The 20,501-nt window shown below is 40.9% G+C and overlaps 1 protein-coding gene across 1 annotated transcript in view; it reads right to left on the bottom strand.

The window, feature by feature from the left end:
- The window catches only part of ALK (anaplastic lymphoma receptor tyrosine kinase), a 102,916-nt gene that overhangs the window by 30,315 nt on the left and 52,100 nt on the right, over positions 1–20,501 (bottom strand). Inside the window, exons 7-9 of the mRNA XM_008948668.1 lie at positions 13,158–13,252; positions 11,758–11,901; positions 1,149–1,311 (exon numbers count right to left, since the gene is read on the bottom strand). Coding sequence (XP_008946916.1) covers positions 1,149–1,311; positions 11,758–11,901; positions 13,158–13,252 — 402 coding nt within the window. The remainder of the gene's footprint in view (positions 1–1,148; positions 1,312–11,757; positions 11,902–13,157; positions 13,253–20,501) is intronic.

Genomic DNA, 20,501 nt, shown 5'->3' with positions numbered 1-20,501 from the left:
CATATTTACTGAATGCCGGTCCTGAAAAATTCTATTCACCTCGGGCAACTCATTTTTGATAGCTGAGTAAAATATCATTAATGTTTTTTTCATTATCATCAATCCTTGTGGTAATAGGCACTCAGGCAGAACTTGCGCCTAGCCCAGCCAGTTTTTCAAAACTGCTTTGCAATAGACTTCTGTTAGATACTGACATCTATCCTCAATATTAATATTCTTTTTCCACAAAAATAAAATAAAAAAAAACAGAAGGTGCCAGTACGTTTTAACTGAAATTTCTTCAAAGCCTTCAGTGGAATGTTCTGCTTTGAAATCCGTGATCCCATTATTGGTTTCAATAGGGAATGTTGGATTAAAATATCCCACTAGACAGCCATCGATACAAATAGATAGTTCTGCTTACAAACTGATGATGTAATGGCTTGATGTTACCATTCAGATACAGTGAACTAAGCTCCAGTTGTACTTTCTTCCCCAGCAAGAGCAAAAAAGCAAAGCAAAGATGACTGGTAAAAATCTGATTAAGTGGCATTGAACCATATCTGACTATCTCCCTTTAAAAAATTACTCCACAGAGGGATTTAAGTGTTAGAACCCTCAGTATCACAGAGTCTAACATTTAGGTGGTTGGCTTTCAAAATTAGTTCTACAGTGGCAAGCCAGGCTCAGCTTACCTTGTCTAGATTCTAAATAGTCAAGATGGTGAGCACAGCCTGATGCAAGCTGTCCCATAAGAAATGCTGACATACAAGTGTGCCTCCTATACCAGGTGGAGAGTGAGATCAACTCATTTTGACCCCAGAATTCAAGGCAGGGCATATGGGGTATGTATACCCCTTGGTGTGGGAAGGTCAAAACATTTGATTTTCAGTTCCTTACAGAGCTCATACAACTTGTAACCATTTAGGCTAAAGATATATCTGTCTCAGACGGACATTTCTCTCTATTTGACCAAAAAGTTGCACCTTTCAGGCAAGACATCTGAGACTGCAAGGACTGGAAATCACAGGATCAGAGAGAAGTAAAACCCATATAGATCCGGCCAAACTTCTGCATATAATAATCCATACATGCCTAGCATGTATCTGCAGCTTGGAGAAGTTTTGAATGCAAAGATACATCATGACAACCAGAGATAGTTCCCTTACCTGTACGTGTTGGTTGCGGGTACTCTCCAGATCTGAATGCCTTGGAGAATCCCTTCAGCTCCTACAATCACACTGAGGTTGGAGTTCCTGTAGGCATCGTTGCATTGGCTCTGCGTGGGGCCATAGGGTCCACTGGCACCACATGTTGTGAATAACCAGTGATCTGAAATGAGGACATATGCAAAGCATGATCCAAACCTGCAAAGATCAAGTAGCTGTTCTACTCTTGAATAAACTCTCTTGTTGGACCAAGAGAAGAACCCGGCCCCTGAGGTTTTAGCCAGAACAAATACTCCCAGAATTCTTTTAAAAAAGACTCATAGCACTGTATATCTCAGCTTTTCATCTACATCTCCTGAAAGCTATCACAACGTGTTTTGTTTTGTTTTGTTTTGTTTTGTTTTGTTTTGTTTTGTTTTAGAAAAAACTTTACTTTTTCTAAGGCTCAAAAATGCAAAGATCACAGAGTAAAAGGCAACAAACACCACCCAGTTTTTGGCTTTGCTCTCTGGGTTCTCAAAGTGCACACTCATAACCTCCAGACTGGTGCATTTTAGCCCATTAAGTTTCTACAGATGTTTGATTATTGAATTTATTTTATATGGGGAAAGTAGCTGTTAATTAGATAAAAACCAGTAAACGCAACATCATTTCAGTGATTAAAGCATAACATTAAACTAATTGTATTTTGAATAATTACTTCTCACAAGAGATTCAAGTTAAGCTTCAGAAGGCAAAACACCTAACTGAGGCCTGTAGAACAAGCACGCAGCTCTGCGCGCTCTAGGCCAGATCTGTAGGTATAAATCAACTCATCCCTATTACAGCCATTTTCATTAACTGGAAGTACTAGCCCTGTACAAGTAGATTTCTAGAACAAGGCTTTGCTAATTTGTGCCTCAAAATCCAATTTTTAAAATTTGAATACATGATGCTGAAAATGCCATCCTTTTCCTTAGAGATTCATTATTAGGGCCAGTGCAGTTGTGAGATCACAATGTTCTTGTAAAATCCACTCTAACATATTTGCTCGTATATCAGGAAATATTTCATACGTAATCAAAACTAAGATGGTAAATAAGTGGACTAAGCATTTTTGGTGCACATTACATGATTTATCATTCATACTTATTAAGAAGGTAATATACACAATCTAATAAGCTCCATTAGTTAATTCTACTGCCATTACAGACAAAAGACTTGAAATACATCTAAAGAACATTATTTCTACAAATGGAGTTGGGCCAGCCAGCCTTCCTTATGGCTTTCTCTAAGAGCACCATTTTTCCCCTCAGCTTCCACTAATGCAATACAACACATACAGACTCTTTCAGCAGTGGTACTAATTAGCTCAGATAAAGCATTATCTTTATTGGAATTCAGAGCTATTGTCTAAGCAGATCTGGTCTAGAAATAATGGTCTACACGTGTCTGGATGACAGAGGCCAGCAGTTCTGCCATTACTGCTACTGGAGGGGTTCACCCACCAGAAACACAAGTAAACACGTTACTTTAGCCAGGCACAAGGTCAGAATTACATTTTCACAAACTATTTCTGAAGCTGATCTAAAGTCCTTCTTATAAAAAGTTCAATGCATGAAATGGATCCAATAATTTGGCAGGCCTTTAAGAAATAAAGTGGCTGATATTTCTGAAAAACTTTTGTAATACAGTTTTGCTATTACAAGAAGCAATGCAAAACTACTACTTCACAAAATCTTCCCAGTCTAACTACTACTGAGAGAATAATCTCTTCCTTCTTACTGCAAAATCTATGCCACTCCTCCTCAAAACTCCCCTGCAAGGGTCCTCCAGAGATTTTTGCTGCTGTTACTTGTTTTATATGGGTATTTACATACTTATTTTAGTTATTTCTCCAATTCTTCAGCAATAGGTGGCAGTATAAAGTCTCAAAATTAGCAAATAGCAAATGGAAGTATTCTTCTTTCCTCCTCTGACTCCAATGTACCCCCCTAGAAACCCCAAAACAACAGGTAAGTGGGGAAAAGCACCTAAGAAAGCAAGGTCTAAAAGTTCCTAAAGCAAAATGTTTCAGTAGCTCTGGTATCGACAGTCTTTCACCAGAAGTTAGTTATGTTTATTCTTGAAGGAAAAACCCAAACCAAAGTAAAATCTCACACAAAACAGAAGATGAGAGGCTTATTCTGTCATCTCTTGCCATGATTTAACATTGCAGTATCCCAGCGGGCTAAGCCACCTGCACTGAGACATATGTTTAGTAAAGCAGACAAGTAAGTGTCTTCGTTTGGAACAGTAAGAAGCCATTTGGATGTCTCTGGTGAAACATCAAACATGTTCCCAAAGGTACGTGTAGGTGACATTCAAGGGGACAATAAGCCCCCAATACAAGAGAATCAAAATGGAAAACTGGAAGTGGTAAAACCTAGGACAGATCACAGAAGGTGCATACTGTTGCTATGGTTCAGCTTTACATTTCTGATTTACTCCCTTAAAAGAAATAGCTCATTCCATAGCTATCTGCTTACCTGGCCTTGGAAAAAGTATCTCTAGACTATCACACATATAACACAGAGCACACTTGGACCTGAAACTGGCAACTCTTGACTCCTTGGGTTCCAGGAGTTCTCACTTTCCAGTGCAGAGGCAGTATCAGAGTAAGAGCAAACAGTGCTAGTAATTTAAAATTAGTGAATGTGCATCTAAGCTCTTAGAATTTGGCATTTAAGAGCATGAGAGTACCAGGAATGAAAACCTATAGATATGTTATGACAGGGAGTATGATGTAAGGAACCTGGAGGTGACTGAGCACAGCAGGAACCATCTTAGATTTCAAAAGTGGTCCTGTTGTAATCCACAGAGTGGTATATAAAGGGTTATATGCAAAGCCTCCCAGGTCCTGCAGCTGCTGCAGTCAGTGCTAGCAGACATATTTATTTGCTTTCCTCAGGTAGATAGCAGACAGGAATGGGAGAAGATGAGTTTCAGAAACAACAGAGCTGGGTAGTGCTCAGAACATTGCAGGAGGAAATCTGGCTCAAGTGAAGTCTGTGGGGAGATGGCACCTAATTTGATCCATCAAGGATTTCAGTAAAACCTACAGCCAGGTGTTGTGCCATGTCCTCATTTGTCACTGCTGCGTTGACTTGCAAATGGTCCTCCTCCTGTTTATATGCACTTTGAGATGCAACACTGAAAGCCAGTCCAACATGTAACAGCTTTGTCGCTGAATTAAATGGGACAGAATATGGCACTGGAAGGAGTCGCCCCTCATTTCAACATAATTAGGACAGGTGGGTCTTACTTACAATTCTGCATACAGACTGAAAACCTTGCACTTCCCTCCTTCTGCTCTATTAATTGCTTCACAAAGCCAGCTCTCACTCTGCAGATCTAACAGCAGCCCAAGATCTTAAACCACTAACCCAGTAACAAAACAGAGCACTTCTCCACCTCACATAACCCACCACTTCTTTAAGTAAGAATAACCATTCATGCCCTGGAAAGTATTGATTTTCTCTTGATTCTAGAAATGACTGCAGCATGTCTCATGAGCTCAGAGTGAGCATTTCTACAGGTTGCTGCATGCCACAGCAGTTTACAGTAATTCAGTTTGAAGCATTATTTTAATCTCCAAAGACTAAAGTAGCAGCAGCGAATGGAAAATCCTTAAGCAGCTAGGTGAGAAGCATAGATTTTTCCTTCGGTGCACAACCGGGGCTAGCTGCACAGTGCACAGCACACCTCTCCTTCCTTCTGCACCACTGCTGCCACCTGTACTCATGATGGGAAAAAAAGCAGCACTCTCCAGTCTAAATCTTCCCAAACTCCTAGTGGACTTCAGAAGTTGGCCCAACTCCACACAGGTTACAGATGCCTGGTTCCCTGAAGCAGCTGAGCATTCCTGTGGCAAACAGTAGCAGTAGTTGGATGTCGGGTCCCTATGTATTCTGTCATTAGCAGTTACAAGATGCTAACTGGGTTTAAAAACTGGAAATTCTTGTTTAAGGTGGGAGAAAAAGAAGTGATGATTACACTGAGATTCAGAATTGGGATGCTACTACAGTGAATAATTTATACATCAGTTCATTTGACAGAATCTCCACTTTCACAAGAAACATGACAGAAAAAACATTTAGTCTTCTGCCTGTCCACACACCTGCTGCCCCCAGCCCCAAAGCTCTCCTGCAATCTCTGCAAAAAAATTTGCTAAGGTCCCAGCAACAAAATGTTGTTACACTTTGCAAGACATGCCATTTTCGCTCTATTAAAACAGATTTTTTAAAAAAATTCCTTGTTCCTAGCTGTCCTTTCCAAATTAGATTTACTGAAACATTTCCATACACAGGAGAAATTCTAGTTTTCACACAGCCTGGCTAGGTACTAAAACACACAGCACTGGATTTGAGCCACCACAAAGGGGAGTGATATCCTGCTCTCAGAAAACAAAAAGAACAATATCCCACAAGACTTAAAATGACTAATTCATTTGAAACTATGGGCAGCCCAAGGCTGCTGCAGGCACTGTTGCAAGTAACAGCCAGCAACAATGAAGAGGAAGGAGTGGAGCAAAGCCTAAAGCCCACTTGTACTTCTAACATAGAAAATCATTTCTCTGGCACATATAGCACATAAACGCTGTATCACAAAACAGACATGGGCATTTTAGCTATACCTCAAGGACCTAAATACATTAACTGGCATTTGTTACATTAAGCTAGTTTGGACAGAGGTTCAGCTCATTCCAAAACTTTACCATAATTTGAGAAAATTGCCAACCAAGCACCATGGTACTTGGTTTATTTTGGAACCTTGAGTAATGCACTAGTGAAATACATCAGTGCTTCAAATCAATATGTAGGCTGTTTGTGGAACTTGCTTCCACAACCAAGAAGGCCAAGAAGTTATTCCTACTTCCAACAGAGTAAAAAAAAGAAATTAATACAAGCTATAAGGTCTCATATCTCAGAGGCATAAGAATCTCAGTGGCTACACTTCTGGAGGCAATTATTTCTCTTAGTTGTCCCTCAGGGAGTTCAGTTTTCTCCTTCATCTCAGGCAGACGATCAAACTTGACGCCATGAACATGCAGAATGCTTGCTTCATCTATTTGAAATTATTACCTTTTCCAGGATTAAGTTTGCCAGAGATTAATGGGGTGGGGGTTTGAAAGATACAGTGAATAGCAGAACTAGGTTGTGCTCACAGTCACTGTCCCTGAACTGTCAAATGTGTCTACACAATGGTATTAATGGCATATAAAACGATCATAGAAATTAGTGAGTCTTGCCAGCAATACTAGAACCAGTTGCACAGACACAGTGAGACCAAGAGGGGGCTGGCTTTTCAACTATTTATGGAGTTACTATTTCTACCTCTGTTGCTCCGTGTTCTAAAAGAGAGCAGCAATGGGAGACCTGGATGTGTTTTTCAGTTTAACAAGGGGAGCATCTGCATTGATGACAAATGTATGCCAGACTGATCCCGAGTATCATTTCAAAGAGATACTCAAAGCTGCATTCATGCTTTAGATTTTTCTTGAGTGTTCATGTAAAAGGAACACTGTCAGGGCATCCTTGTAGGAAGTTATCCGTGGTCAGTGTAACAGGGCAAGGACAATGGGAACACCTTGTTTCTTGCTAAGTTTTGGAACCAGAAATTAACAAAGCAGCATGAAGAAAAGAAATTTCTTTCATTTTTTATGTTTCATTTAAAGACATAGTGGGAGTCTTCCATAAAGGGTGGTAAGTGAAACATGCTACTAACTTTTTGGAATTTGTTTATTTGCAATTACGAAGGATATTAGAAATGCATATTAGACAACAAAGACCAAGTTGAGTGGAGGTGGCAAAAAATGATTAAAAGCCTTTCCTGATATTTATAATAGTTTCTGCACAATTTGAACTGCTACTCTTGAAGAATGGGCAGCTTTAAAATTTAGGTCTAAAATGTATAAACTGTCCTGTTTATTTCAATGGTATGACTAACTCTGGAGAGCACTTATGCCAGTTCAGCTTTGCTGTGTTAGGATTTGGCTGTATGTTGATTTTCAGGATTGCACCTTTGCTATTTTCAGTCCCACAGAGAAAGCGAGTGTAAATACTGTGATAAAGAAATTCATGCCTATGTAATCTGAGATCCCACCATCTTTTCTAAACATTTTCTATCAGTGTTCACGATGCTACGTTTCTTGAGGGGAGTACACCGAGCTGTTATTCACTGTGTTAATTGATGCTTAATACAAAAATACAATTCTGCAGATACCTTTATTGCATTATGCCAATAGTTCAGTTAGTATAATTGCACGCAAAGAGCAACCAAATGTAATTTTCTTTTACTTAATACTCGCTCTGCTGTTCCTTTCAGCTCCTTCATCTGATTAACTAATGTGACTCAGAGTTCTTCCGAGAAACAGCCATGTAAGTACTCCTAATAGGACTCTCCCTGATGCAAAAGACAAAATCTGTGCAACCACTAAGTGTTGTGGGGAAGAGATCACAGCTGAAAGAAAACAGTAATCCAGTCTGGAGGAGAAAATGATTTGATGACCGTTTCCATGCAAGAAACCTTGGTGGCACAACAGCTGGTGGACACGCAGATCAGGTGGGACAAAACGATGCAAGATTTGAGAAGAAAAAAGGTTAATCTCTTTGTGCATTTCACAATGCACCATTTTTGTACTGTGTGCCCTGACATGAGTAAGTTTTCAGTGGGACAGATGAGAAGCTGAAACATCAAACAAGAGGCTATCCTCATGGTATTTACAGCCTATTCAGAAGCATCAGAAATGTTTAATTAAAGCTTGATTGCTCTGCAACTTGTTATCTCATTTCACCTACTGAGAATCCTATTTTGTCTTCTCCAGTTTCCACGGTATTATTTTATTTACCTAGAATTCCTCATTATTGCTCACAATATCTATATATGCCTCAATTTCCCATGTTCCAGCCTTGTCTATAAAAAGAAATTGCATTGGTGTGATATAAATTGTCTTTTTAATTGGTAGTTAAACTCTCTGTGGGGAGAAGCTACGGCTTGAGTGGGCTTTCAGTTTTACTTAAACTAATGCCTAATCAATTTAAAAACAAAGCCAAAGTAAGCTTGCTTTACATGAAAATAAGCAGCACACAGCCTTTTGTACAGACTTAACCATTTCAGTTGAAAAATCTAGTTTCACCAAAGTTCCTTCAACCTTCTGGTATACACAGGCTTTCCTATAACTTTTTTGCAGGCTTCTTCTAGAATCAAGTTTCACCTGCAACCTTTCAGCAAGAAGCTGGCATTTCAGCAAATAACATGTCATTAATGAATTGAAAAGGAAAGCACTTGCATTGCTCTGTAATTATCTATCTAACATCCACCTTGCACTGCAAATTACTGTGTGACTTGAAACCTGCAGGAAGTTTTCTGTGTCGCTCCTGGTCATCATCAAGAAACTCGAGAGAGCAACACCACCACGTTAATTGTAGCAATCTGAGGTCTTATTCCACAGTGTGTTCATCATCCCATGTGTGACATATGACAGTGGAAAAGAGATTTCTGGAGGCTTTAGGGTATTCCACAGCATGGCTGTGTGTGCTGTTACGTGTTTTGAGCCTTTGGCGTACGTGTCCAGGAGGCACGCGGAGCCACGATACGCAATGGCAAGGCTGAAGAAGTAATTCACTGGCTACAGGGCCTGAGAACAGAGGACAGGGAGGTTGGTGGTGATGACTGTTGCTTCTGCTGAAAATAAATTTCCAGGCACAGGCGAAACCAGCAGGTGCTCATAAAAGGTTCTCAGTTACAAACTGAAGGTCCATATCCTTGAAAGCAACAAAGTTTCTTTGGGTTTACTGTCATGTAAATAAAGTGGTACCTGTCTTTCCTGCTGTGTTGGCTGAGCTGGCTTGGGGAGGGCATTTTATTATTCTGTTGTCTTCTCAGCTATAGGAACATAATTCTTTGTTTTAATATGATTTCTTAAGAAGGAAATACTATAGCATGTGATCCATCACACAAGCCACAGATCACATTAGCTGTAATTACTTTGGGCTGAGGTCATATTGGTCATATGCAGTCTCTGGGACTTCAGGGTGGTGCTAGTGCTGTCGGTTCACTCACACAACAGTAAATATGTGGCCGTCAATATAAAGGCCTTGACAGACTCAGCCTGAGGTTTCTTAAATGCATTACAGGATGCAGGAGGAAACAAGATTAAAGCTGGATAAAATGCATAGCCCATGGACCAAATAAGCATCTGCAGTGTTTACTGAGAGCAGGGACTCGGCAACACAAAGGAAGGAGGTGAGTCAGAGCTGTGGAGACCCTCAGAAGGGCAGTAACTCCTCACCACAAGAAGCTGCAGCTTAGCTTCTCTGATGGCTGTCCTGTCTACACTGAAGGCACAAAGGGGAGAATATTGCTGTAGGAGTGATTTCAAACCACAAGGCCCAGACAGTTTTAGACAGAACATGAAAACTGAGGATCAAGCCCAGAAATTAGGCAATCTGGCTTAGATACCACAGGAATTGCTTGGCATTTACACCCAAAGGTCACAACAAATTATTTGAATTGCTCAAAGTACCTCAGTGACCTTCTCTTCCACCTCCATGCAATCTGATTCCCATTATTTCTACCATCCAAGCATTTCTATAAATCGCATTCCTCAGCTAGGACAGGGAGCAGAAGAGCTAGAATATGTTCATCATTTCAGGTCTAGTGAAGAGTAAGAAGTAACAAAATTCTCAGAGAAATCCAGAGCCATGAGTTTTCTAGCCTAAGGCCACCCCATTCCCACCCCAGCCTTTACATTAACTTTGCATCCAAACTCCAGGCCATTCTCCACTTTGAACCTGATATGGCTTTTTTGTTACTAAACCAGTTGGTACCCTAGAAGGAAATGTACAGTTGCCTTAAGGAACTACATCACCACCTAACCACTGACACTCCAATGGGAAGTCAGCCAGAAGTCCATAATCTACACCTGTTTACAGACCCTACCACAAGATCACTGGCCTAAGAGCAATATTGAAAGCACTTAAAAGGTGCTCCACTTACAAGGAGGAAACAGAGATATACCTATCAAAGGGAACACTTCGAGGATCTTCAAAGAGGGTGCCTTTTTGGAACTAATACCTTTGTGATGAGCCCAAGCTCACACATGACATCTGTAACAGAGCTAGACACAACCTTTGTAGCTAAAGCACAGGTCCACCCCGCCCAGTAGCCTCTCACGTGAGATCATTCCCTCTGTCTCATTCTCCTCAGACTCCTGTCAGGGCTCCTGCACTTTTCTTGCTGTATGATGCTCAGTACATAGAACACCAATAAACTCCACTTGACAGCAGCTCTTGGCCTGTGCTGCAGACTGTCATCAGCCTCCACTGCCAGAGCTTGCTTCACAAGAGATTTCAGGGACCAGCTGCTGCCATACTGCAGCAGCATGGGGTGGGCTAATACACCCAGCTTTTCAGACAGGCTTTGAAGGCTGCGTGGAGATTTTGACCACACTGAGCAGACTGCTGTTGGTATCCAAGTTAACACCACTAGTTTATGTATTTCAACAATATGCTGCAGGTAGCAAAGTGAAACATAACCTAAAGTAGACCAGACTCAAAGGAGTCTTTCTAAGACGGAGGAGTGGGAGAGAAGGCAAAAAGAGCAAATCCCAGGGCTTACTGACAAAGTAAAGGAGGCATATACCAGCCACACTCCTATTTCTGCCTTAGGAGGGGTGGTATTTCAAATTGGCACGTAACTACCTAACGCTAAGTTAGGAGAAACAGCTGCACCCAGTGCTGAGGGTGGCAGTTACAGCACACACTTGTCTCTCCTGTAGTTACTCCTCATTTCCATGGTCAGCCCTGCTCCCCTGGTAGGCTGGAGGCTGTGGCCACCTGAATGAAATCCGGAACATAAAGTGGCAAGGAGGAGGGAAGGAAGCAGACTGAAACAGGAAAACATGTGTTGAGCCCAAAACAGATATTATGAATGTGTGGGCAAGCCTGGGAGAGGGAAGAGACAAACAGGGGAGACAGTGATGTGAGGGGAAGGAAGATGATGCCCCTGTTTGGCCCATACCACTACAGTTAAGCTAGAAAGAGCAGCTGGGAGACAAGGGAGAATGAAATAACATGGACCATACAAGACTGACATTTCTAGTTAACTAAAAATCCTGTTTTTAAAACAAAATGTAAAGCTGTAATCTTTCAAAGGTGTAATGAAAATATTACTTAAAAAAGTGAAGCTATGTCATTTCAAACCAGCGCCATATTAACTAGAGATGAGCATTCAGGTTATCACATAATGGACTCAATCTATTTGGACACTTTGATTTGATTTTTATGACCATGACACCAAACAAACCTGTCTTACAGTTTAAAAGCAATTTTTTACTTCAAGAAGAGGCTCCCTCTGGTTCTTTCTTTCACCAGCTTTCAATCAAAATTCAAGTTACGTTAACACCTAAAGGTAATTGCTTTCTAGAACTTGATTTGTTTTGTTTGTAAGGGATTTGGGAAAAGCTCTGAATAAAGGCTTTGGTAAAACAAAATAAAGGAATCATATTGTATTTAGCCACACTGAACTAAAATCTGTACTAGTTGGAAGTCTCTGCTGCCTGAAAATGTTTCTCAGACCAGACAATTACCTGCTGGGCCGGAAATGGGGGCAGTGTTGATCTGGAGATTTCCCAGAAGCTTTTGTTCCCATCCAAACTTCTTCTGGCCACCTCTACTGGTAAGCAAATTGCTTGAGTCTGGAGTGATACCTCGAGGTGTCCTGTCTCCACTAACTAGAAAAGAAGAAGTCACAGATTGGTTTATCACCAAGGGTGGCTGAGTCAGTACGTAATCCAAAACTGAAGTTAAGTCAAGGGCCACAGGCTTCTCTGCTGAGAATAAGAGCCTGCAGTCACTAGATATAATACTACTAAAAGGAAAGGGCAGACTGACTTTCCATTGCTGTTATGGGAACTTTTAAATTACAGCTTAATTTTATTACCTCTTTAGAATACTGGAACCTGAGGTACATTGAACTTAGAACAGAAATCAAGGGGTATTACTGCATAAATGGAAAGACTCATACCCCAGCCAATGAAAATGAACATAATACAAAGCAGATGAAACATTCTGACTGCTGTTGGATGAGGAAGTGGCCTAGAGGTTTTCAGTCTGGACAGGGATACAGAGGTTGTAGCTTCAACCCTAGGAGACGAATGAACACACTTAAGCTGTACTCCTCAACCCAAGGCAGAAGTTTCATGTGTTCAGAGCAGCAGTGCTCCAATCCTCATGTAAATTGTTGGTCTGAGGTACAGAGTGACAGATCATTGAACATATTTACAGATTAAGCAATTCACTATGCATGAGACTATGAAAGTTGAGCCAGACACAAACGTTCAATGAAAATCTAAATGGGATCAAAACTGGCAGCAGAGGTAAAGACTGGGCATATTCTAGAGGCCAGTCAATCACAAAGTCTGGATCAGAATCCAAATTTTTCCCAAGAGTAGGAGAGAGTGAAGATCCTGGTTTCCAATTCAGAATTAAATGCGTGTCAGTCCAGATAAAATAACTTTGTTCTAATTTATCTGGAGTATTGTGCCCAATGTTACTGCAAAGTTAGTGTCAATCACAGGATGCCCATCTTTTCCTAGCCAGAGTCCAACTGTCATTCATTTTGATAACTGTCACACAGCAGACCAGGTCATGTGGAACTCTATAATCACAGATTGGCTTCTGCATCAGCCTGGGTGGAGAGGTGACACTACTGCCTCAGCTGGAAGCTGACCCTCCCACACCACATGTCTTCCTACCCCATTTATTGTCAAACTCAGAACCCATTCACTGGTTGGCTCCACTAATAAGGTGTGCACCTGAATGGTCTCCTCCACATAAGCACAGTTATATCTGAAACATACCTTTAAATTTCAAGAGTCTTTTGAAGATAACAACACCAAATCCCTTCCCCACAGTTTCAACCCTTCTCCAAATTTCAATTACATGGCAAATAAAAGACAAGCCACTTGCAGATAAAAGGAAAACTTACTTGTTAAATAACAGTCCAGACTAAGGGAGACGTTGTCAAAAGCAATAATGGCATCAGATCCTTCTTCCCATGAAGCGATGATCTGAAACCAAAACCTGCACAGATTGGAAGAACAGGGATTAAATTCTGTTAAATAGATGAAACCCAGAACTCTTCACAATTAAAGCAGTTTTAGACTGGGGAAGAAAAAGCTTTTCTTTTCACACATAAAAATATTAAATTGACAGAGAAAGTACTCTCACTCCTAACAAGCAAAGGTGATCTGAGGAGGGGAGCTCTACATGAATATAGGTAGACAGAAAAAAGAACACAGCCCCCCTTCCCTTTGGAAGCATACAACCCAAAACTGGTGCAAGTATGTGTGTGTGGCAGTATCAGGACAGAAAATAAAGTTCCCTGGCTTCTGGCACAAAAAAAAAAAATCAGACACCTGAGAGATTTTATTCTCACAAGTGATTTACAACTTAAAGTGTTAAGGAAAAAAAAAAATGTAGTCTGGGGCTCCTGAAGTCATTTGGAGTTTCTAAAAGGAACTGGCAATCAAAGGCTGAAACCAATTTAGAAGGTATTTGGTGTTGATCCACCCTTTATGAAGCAAAGGATATCTAACAGTCCTGGCAGTCACAAAAGAGAGGAACTGACACTGGGTAGTCCATAGGAAGAGCAGAACTCATTATCTCCTTGTAGAAGCTGAGCTGGTTTGCCTTAAATCACTTCTACACTTTCAGCTGGCTGTTGCTGGGAAGTTCTGCCACCCCTGTGCTGCCTGAAGAAAGATCATTGTACGTTCACCCCCAATGATATGAGAAGTCAACATGAAGCGCAAAAATAGGCAACAATCAAATACTTCAAATCTGATAGTGTATTGGCCATGCATTAATTTAGTGCACTCATGGATTTAGATTTTCTCTTAGCTTAGCAAGTTCATGTTCTCCTGATTCATATCTGCCACATAAAATTATAATACTCTGCTTAGGAAGGAGAATAAGAATAAAAAAAGTAAGCAGCTGACCATGGCCCAGAAGTCAGACACAACGCTGAAAGGCTGCATCAAGACTATAAAAAGATGAAACTATCATATGCTGTAGAATAAGCTGCAAGAGAATATGAAATATTATTTAGACCTCATTCTCTGTTGTATCTTGATGTTTTATACCAGCAGAAGTTAAGCCATTCAGGGGCCTCTTTAATGTAGATCTATTGCTGATGGCTCCTGTGCTATCTTTTATGATATAAGCATTTAGCCAGCATGTGAATTCTTGCAGGTGCTGCAGTTTAGACCAGAAACTGATGACAGAACAAGGTATTTTTGAGGAGCAGCCCTATATCTTTATGAAGGTTGTAGAAATCCAGTTCCTTCATTGCAGCAAGAATCTGAACACTAGCAGAATTTTTTTTTCTTCTACCTCTCCTTTACCAGCAAACTAACCTCACAAAACAAAATTCAAGTAAAGCTTCTCTGCTCCTGTGTATATTTACTTTGGGACAGTATGGTCCTGTGTTTTGAATGAAGGTTTTGACTGTTGCAGCCTCAACAAACATAACTTCTACATTGTTCTCAAATATAGCACAGCTTTCACCACCGGAGATGACTGTGAAGTTTGGTTTAAGCTAAAACCAGCCCCAGGGTTATATGTGCCTTTTGAGGATACCTAGACTGAAGTGTCATCTTCATCTGCAACTGGTGTTCTTGCTAAGCTACAGATGGGCAAAGCCAGAAAACCTGACCCAAGCAAAGCAAAGACTTCAAACAGAAAGAACTCCTGACAGCACCTGAAAGGTGCAATGGGTTCAGAACAGAACACAGTCCATTCACAGCAGAAAAGAGTTGATACAGTTACTATGTCCCTCCTTTATTTGTGGTAAAGGAAACCAAACAACAAGACATAATATTCCCTGCTAAATGATCCGTCTATCAGCTCAAAAGGTGGCAGCTCCATCCAAACAAATCTGAAGATCACAGAAGTGTATTTTTTGGCCATCCCAGACCAAAGTGCAACTGCCATCTGATGTTGCCAGAAGCCTCGCAATTTTTACTTGGTATACCCAAAACTCATTGTAGGTATGTCTAGGAAGAGAAATGGAAGGAACATAAAATCCTTGGATATTAAACTGGCTTCCAACTACATTGGCTGTCCTCCCTCTGCCTCCTCCCCATTTGCTCCACAGCAACACTTCAAATGAAATGACAAGCTTTAGCATAAACATCAGCTGTTCAGTTCAAGACATGCCACATGAGTCTTAAACAAAAGCTGTTGGACAGACAAAATGGGCCCTGATCTACATTTTCCTTTAAGTTACTGGGGCAGCAGCAGAGATGACTGAAACGTATGTGAAACAGGTCCTGAACCACCACAGGTCACAATCTGGTACGCTGTGGAGAACCAGCACCTACCCTGGGCTGTAAACTCCAGACTGTAGCTCAGCAGAAGCTTCTCCTCCCTGTTCTGTGCTGCTGAAACCTCCAGGAAAAGGTAAGCTGGAAGTGCATTCAGTTACATGTCTTCCAGTTGGCCATGTCTGAAAATCAATGCCTGCACCCAGTGAGCCTGTGTGCTACACTGAAGGGACCACCAGAACTGAGTCTCCTATGCACCTGATCTTTGGCCTGTTTCCTGGGGGCCCACACTAAATGCCACTTGGAGGTGTGGGCATTTTGATGTGTATTTATGTTTGTAAAGTGCTAAACTGAGGCTGGGAAACAAATTACAAAGACAAATAAACAGTTCCTCCATGTCAGCTTTTCTCTCCACTTCTGCAGACCTCAGCTCAGGTTGCATAAAAGAGAAGACAGATACTTTTGCAAAGATTACTACACACCTATTTGTACCTCCAGGCAACTAAATACTTCTGAAAATAGCTTCAGGCAATTTCCTTGGCAGAACCTAAGCTTCATGCCCCAAGGCGTTAGCCCTTGATGCACTGTTCATGTCATTCCTCTTCAGACAATGAAGGGTTGTTATGAGAATTACCAGATGGCAGGAAGGGATGACACAAAACAGTATTTCTGCCATTGAAGGTATGCCATCTAACATGCCCATATCAGAGTGCAATAGGTTGCTTTTTACTTTTATTTACAGTTCAGTCAAGTTAAGAGACAGCATTGATGCTTTCACCTGCAGCAGCACTGGGACCAGCACACTGAGAAGTTTCCTGAAGTTCACCAGGGATGAAAAAAATGACAGAAATGCTTCCAAAATACAAAAATCATGTGAATGTTACACTGTTAGGACCACCAGTGCTGCTCTCGTTGCCTATTAACCTGATTTTTTTTCTAGCATGAATGCAGTTTCAGTATGAACTTCTCTTGAGACCAGCATTTCTGCAACAAATAGTTCATCTCCTTCTCTTCTTCAGTTTAATGCCACTATTAATTTAGAAATATGATGTCTTTAAAATTCCATTGAAACAAGATCATCAGTTAACCAACATTTCAATCATTAGCCTTGGTGGTTTTAGCTTAATGGGCTAATTAAGGGAAATTTAATCAAAACTGAAGATGGAAATGTCACACATCAGTGAGATGGAAAAAACCCCACGGAATCTCATTTCCTTGCCCCCTCCTTTTTTTTTTTTTTTTTTTTTTTCCCCTTTCTTTCTGTTTGATCCCTAAAATGAATGAAAGAACTCCCACTGACTTTGGTGGAAGCTGATACTGAAACACCAGCAGCATAAGTTATTGCAGTGACTCAGTATAATGCTGGAGGTGACGCCTCCCTGATACTTTTGCACAGATCAAAGTGGGGTATGCTGCCTCTGCACCCAGTATTTCATCTGGCACCTATGCAGCACAGACACTGGTCCACAGCACTGTGTGGACATATTCACTGCCAACAGACGTTGTGGTGGATGGCCATGAAAGAGTATTCCTGAAGGCAATTATACAGGAGCAGCAAAATTAGTGCTGGCAAGTTTGTTATGACTTTGTTGCTTAATAAATCCCAGAAACTTCCTCACATGGACTTCAAATCCTCATAAGGCATGTCTATGTTTTTAAGACAGATTTCTTCATAGGAAAGAAAATATAGCTGCCACGAAAGGCTTTAATGGCTTGGATATTAGAAAAATTATTACTTAAGGACTGGTGGAAATTACTTATCTGTCTCTTCTTTGACTTCAGGAGCAGTTAGAAAAAAAGTTCCTTAGCTGTATGACATTTGGGAAGTACAAGTTACATCCCGCAGAGTCGAGTGTCAGCAGAGCTGTGAATGCAACTCATACAAAGGCCTTTTTAAAATATTTTTAAACCTGTTTGAGGCAGATGGGAAATGCAGCACCAGGTGGACAAAAAAAACCACCCTAATTCAGATCTCTTTGGGGAACATCAGCTCATCCGTCTGAAGGATACAAATTTTACATAAAGCCAAAAACCATTCAAGGGTGACTACTGGTAATTTCAGAGTCACAGACAGGAAATGGCACCAAAGGTGTAACAAATATGCTTCTTTTGGTTTGTTTCTGTGGCCCTGCCTGTGAAATTTGAACCCAGATGAACAGTTCTTTGAAAGGCAGGACCAAGCACATTCCAACTCAGTTAAATCTGACAGAAACAGGGTAACATCAACAATTCTAGGCTGTAATTTTCCCCATTCCTCAGCATCTCTGAAACTTGGGTTTTATTTTGGTGTGTGGTCAGTATTTGGGCTTCATCATATCATCCTGGGTTTTCTGTTCAGTTGTGGGTTTTTTGCTTACTTATTCTTTTTTGCTTGATCCTAACAGAAGACCAGTTCCCCCAAAAAATAACTGGGGCTTATTTAGAGAGGAAAACAGAGCTAAAAACGTGAAAATACATCTACAGTTATCTTGGTATAGCCTCCATGAGGACAAACTCTTCTGCTTACATCACCTGTCCTTAGTTCTTCATTGCACAGAAATGTCAGCTTTTGGGTGCATTATAGCCTCTTCTGTTTGGAGGGAAATAAAAAACATTCTTCTTGAATTGAAGACCTCAGAAAGCTGATTTTGTGCAAATTCTGCAACTCCCTCCCTTCAGTAACAACTCTAAATTCCATCTAAATGTTGTCCCTTACTCATACAGGCAGTTCAGGCTTCCATTAGCCAGGCTCAGGCAGTCGTCTTCATGCCATTATTTTAGAAAGGCTCATAATAATTTTTTTTTTCTTTTTATCATAAAGATGGGGATTATTAACCAAGACTGAACGTTAATCTCCTCTGTACTCAATCCCCCATGCAGTGACACGATCACAGCATGCCTGTACGTACAGATCCCATTTCATAACTTGTAATGTTTTGCCTCTGATGGAACTGATTTCTCTCTCTACCTAGCTAAAATAATTACAGCTGAACCTGCTTGAGACCGAGGCACTTATGGAATGGAGAAGTTTCAGGTCACTAACCCTTATTACATCCAGATTCCCATTAACTTCTCTGTTACAAATGATGCATTGTTAGCTCACTTCACAAAGGAATACTTACTGTTTGGAATAAAAGACATACCTAGGTGGAATGAGACTATTTGGAGAAATATAAGCATGTTAACCAAACTCAGTTACAGTGACAGGATTGCCATGCATGAAGTTACTTAACAGCTCGTAACAAAGGTTGAGATTCAAAGCTGCTATTAAAAGCAGCCATACAGAATATGTACATGTAGAAAATCTGTCACAGGTACTCTGCACACACTGTCACCAAAATCCCCGTTTTCAGATGAACAGAACAGCCATCAGCAGAATGACCTTATTTCAGGAGGTGGGCAGTAGAACACATAGTTAATGCTACAGAGCAGAAGAGCTGCAATATGGGCACTACGTCTCGCTCTGTTTAGAACAAAGCAATGTGGGACCAGGTCAGAGTAACACAGGCTAGGCTTGTTGGATGGATGAAGAAGGAGGGAAGAGATCTGGGTGTAGATATGACAAGTTAATATATAAATGATAAAGTGTAGGGAGACATGTGTCTAATTTGTATGGAGGGTTCCTGCCTCTTCATAGCATAATGGGAAATTAAGTTCAGGAATGACATGAGACAAAGAAGCTTCTGGGCATGAAATGTTGCCAAGAACTTTACTTTCTCTTCCTTGATGGGAAACCTGATGTGCAAATAATTACTAGAAAGAAAATTTGAACAGAATGTAAGGGGTAGATGGAGCAATGCAAGAAAAAAATTACTGGACAAGGAGAGTGCTTAGCCACAGCTGGCAGAAATACAGCAGAGTGGTACGACTATGAGACAACTTCTTCTTACTGTTCTTTTTACTGCAGCAGTGAGTGAGGTGGTGCCCAGCTGCTTTGGCTGCCCTTGAGATCAGAGCTGCTGAAAGCGCCAGACAGAACAAAGGACCTCACTCCCAAGGATGGAAAGGGAATCCCATTTTGATACACAGACAAAACCCTGATGATTGCCGGTATAGTGCATAAAAATCCAGCAAGCCACCAAGACCAGAACAGGTAAAGATTCCCATTTAAAGAAAGAAAGTACAAACACCTGGACATGAGTTTTGACTAGTTGTAACAGAGTATCACCTTCTGGGGTAAATTAAACCGGTAGATTTTTTTTTTTTGCTTCCTTCCTCAGGAAGGTCACACCCACACCTAGACCTTCAGGTAAGTCACCTTTTTCTCTTCCAACATAACAAAATTCCTCAGTCCATATTTAGGAGAAGGTCATCAGCAAGAAACTAATAGCTCTCTGAGCACAGTGGGACCACACAGAAATTGTTTTTGCTTTCTGAATATGCTGCTGTGTTAAAAGGACACAGGGCCTCGTCTTGCTATCAGTGACAAGGCAAATGGTGCTACTATTTAGGACTGAAAATGTAGTTTCCTAGGGGCCTCAAGTGAACTCCTCTCACTCCCCCTTCCCCCATCTGGCCACTACTACATAAGACTGGCTACCAATTTAGACTTTGTAATGCCGAAAAAAATGCAAAAACTTAAGAAGAAAGGAAGTCAATGAAACCTTTCTAACCAGCAGACACATTTACATGCCTTTTATATTTCTATACAATCTTCTACCAGAAGACTGTATTGAGGTAGGACAGGTTGCTATTAACACTTGCTGCGTTTACCAGGTTCCTCTCACAGAAGTTACAGTGAGATCTTTAGAGGAAAGGACAGGCTTAGTAAAGAATATAGACCTTAAAAGACCAGAGCTGGCCTGGTCTGGCTCCTGTGGAGCCCACTTCCAGGCAACTCCAGCCAGGTGGTAGACAGATCCACAGAACATTTAGTCTACATTCCACTCCACACGACTTACCTCAGCTTCACCAAGGAAGCATAAATCAGGAGAATTAAAATTTGCTTCTTAAAGCCAGGCTTCTATTTTTCCAGCCAGGCTTCAACCTATTAGAGCTAATCCTTTTCTACCTTTCCACTGCGTAGT

This window comes from Merops nubicus, unplaced genomic scaffold (assembly GCF_000691845.1).
Source record: "Merops nubicus isolate BGI_N331 unplaced genomic scaffold, ASM69184v1 scaffold18321, whole genome shotgun sequence".
Classification (NCBI taxonomy): Eukaryota; Metazoa; Chordata; class Aves; order Coraciiformes; family Meropidae; genus Merops; species Merops nubicus.
This window is presented reverse-complemented; position numbering and strand designations above follow the sequence as displayed.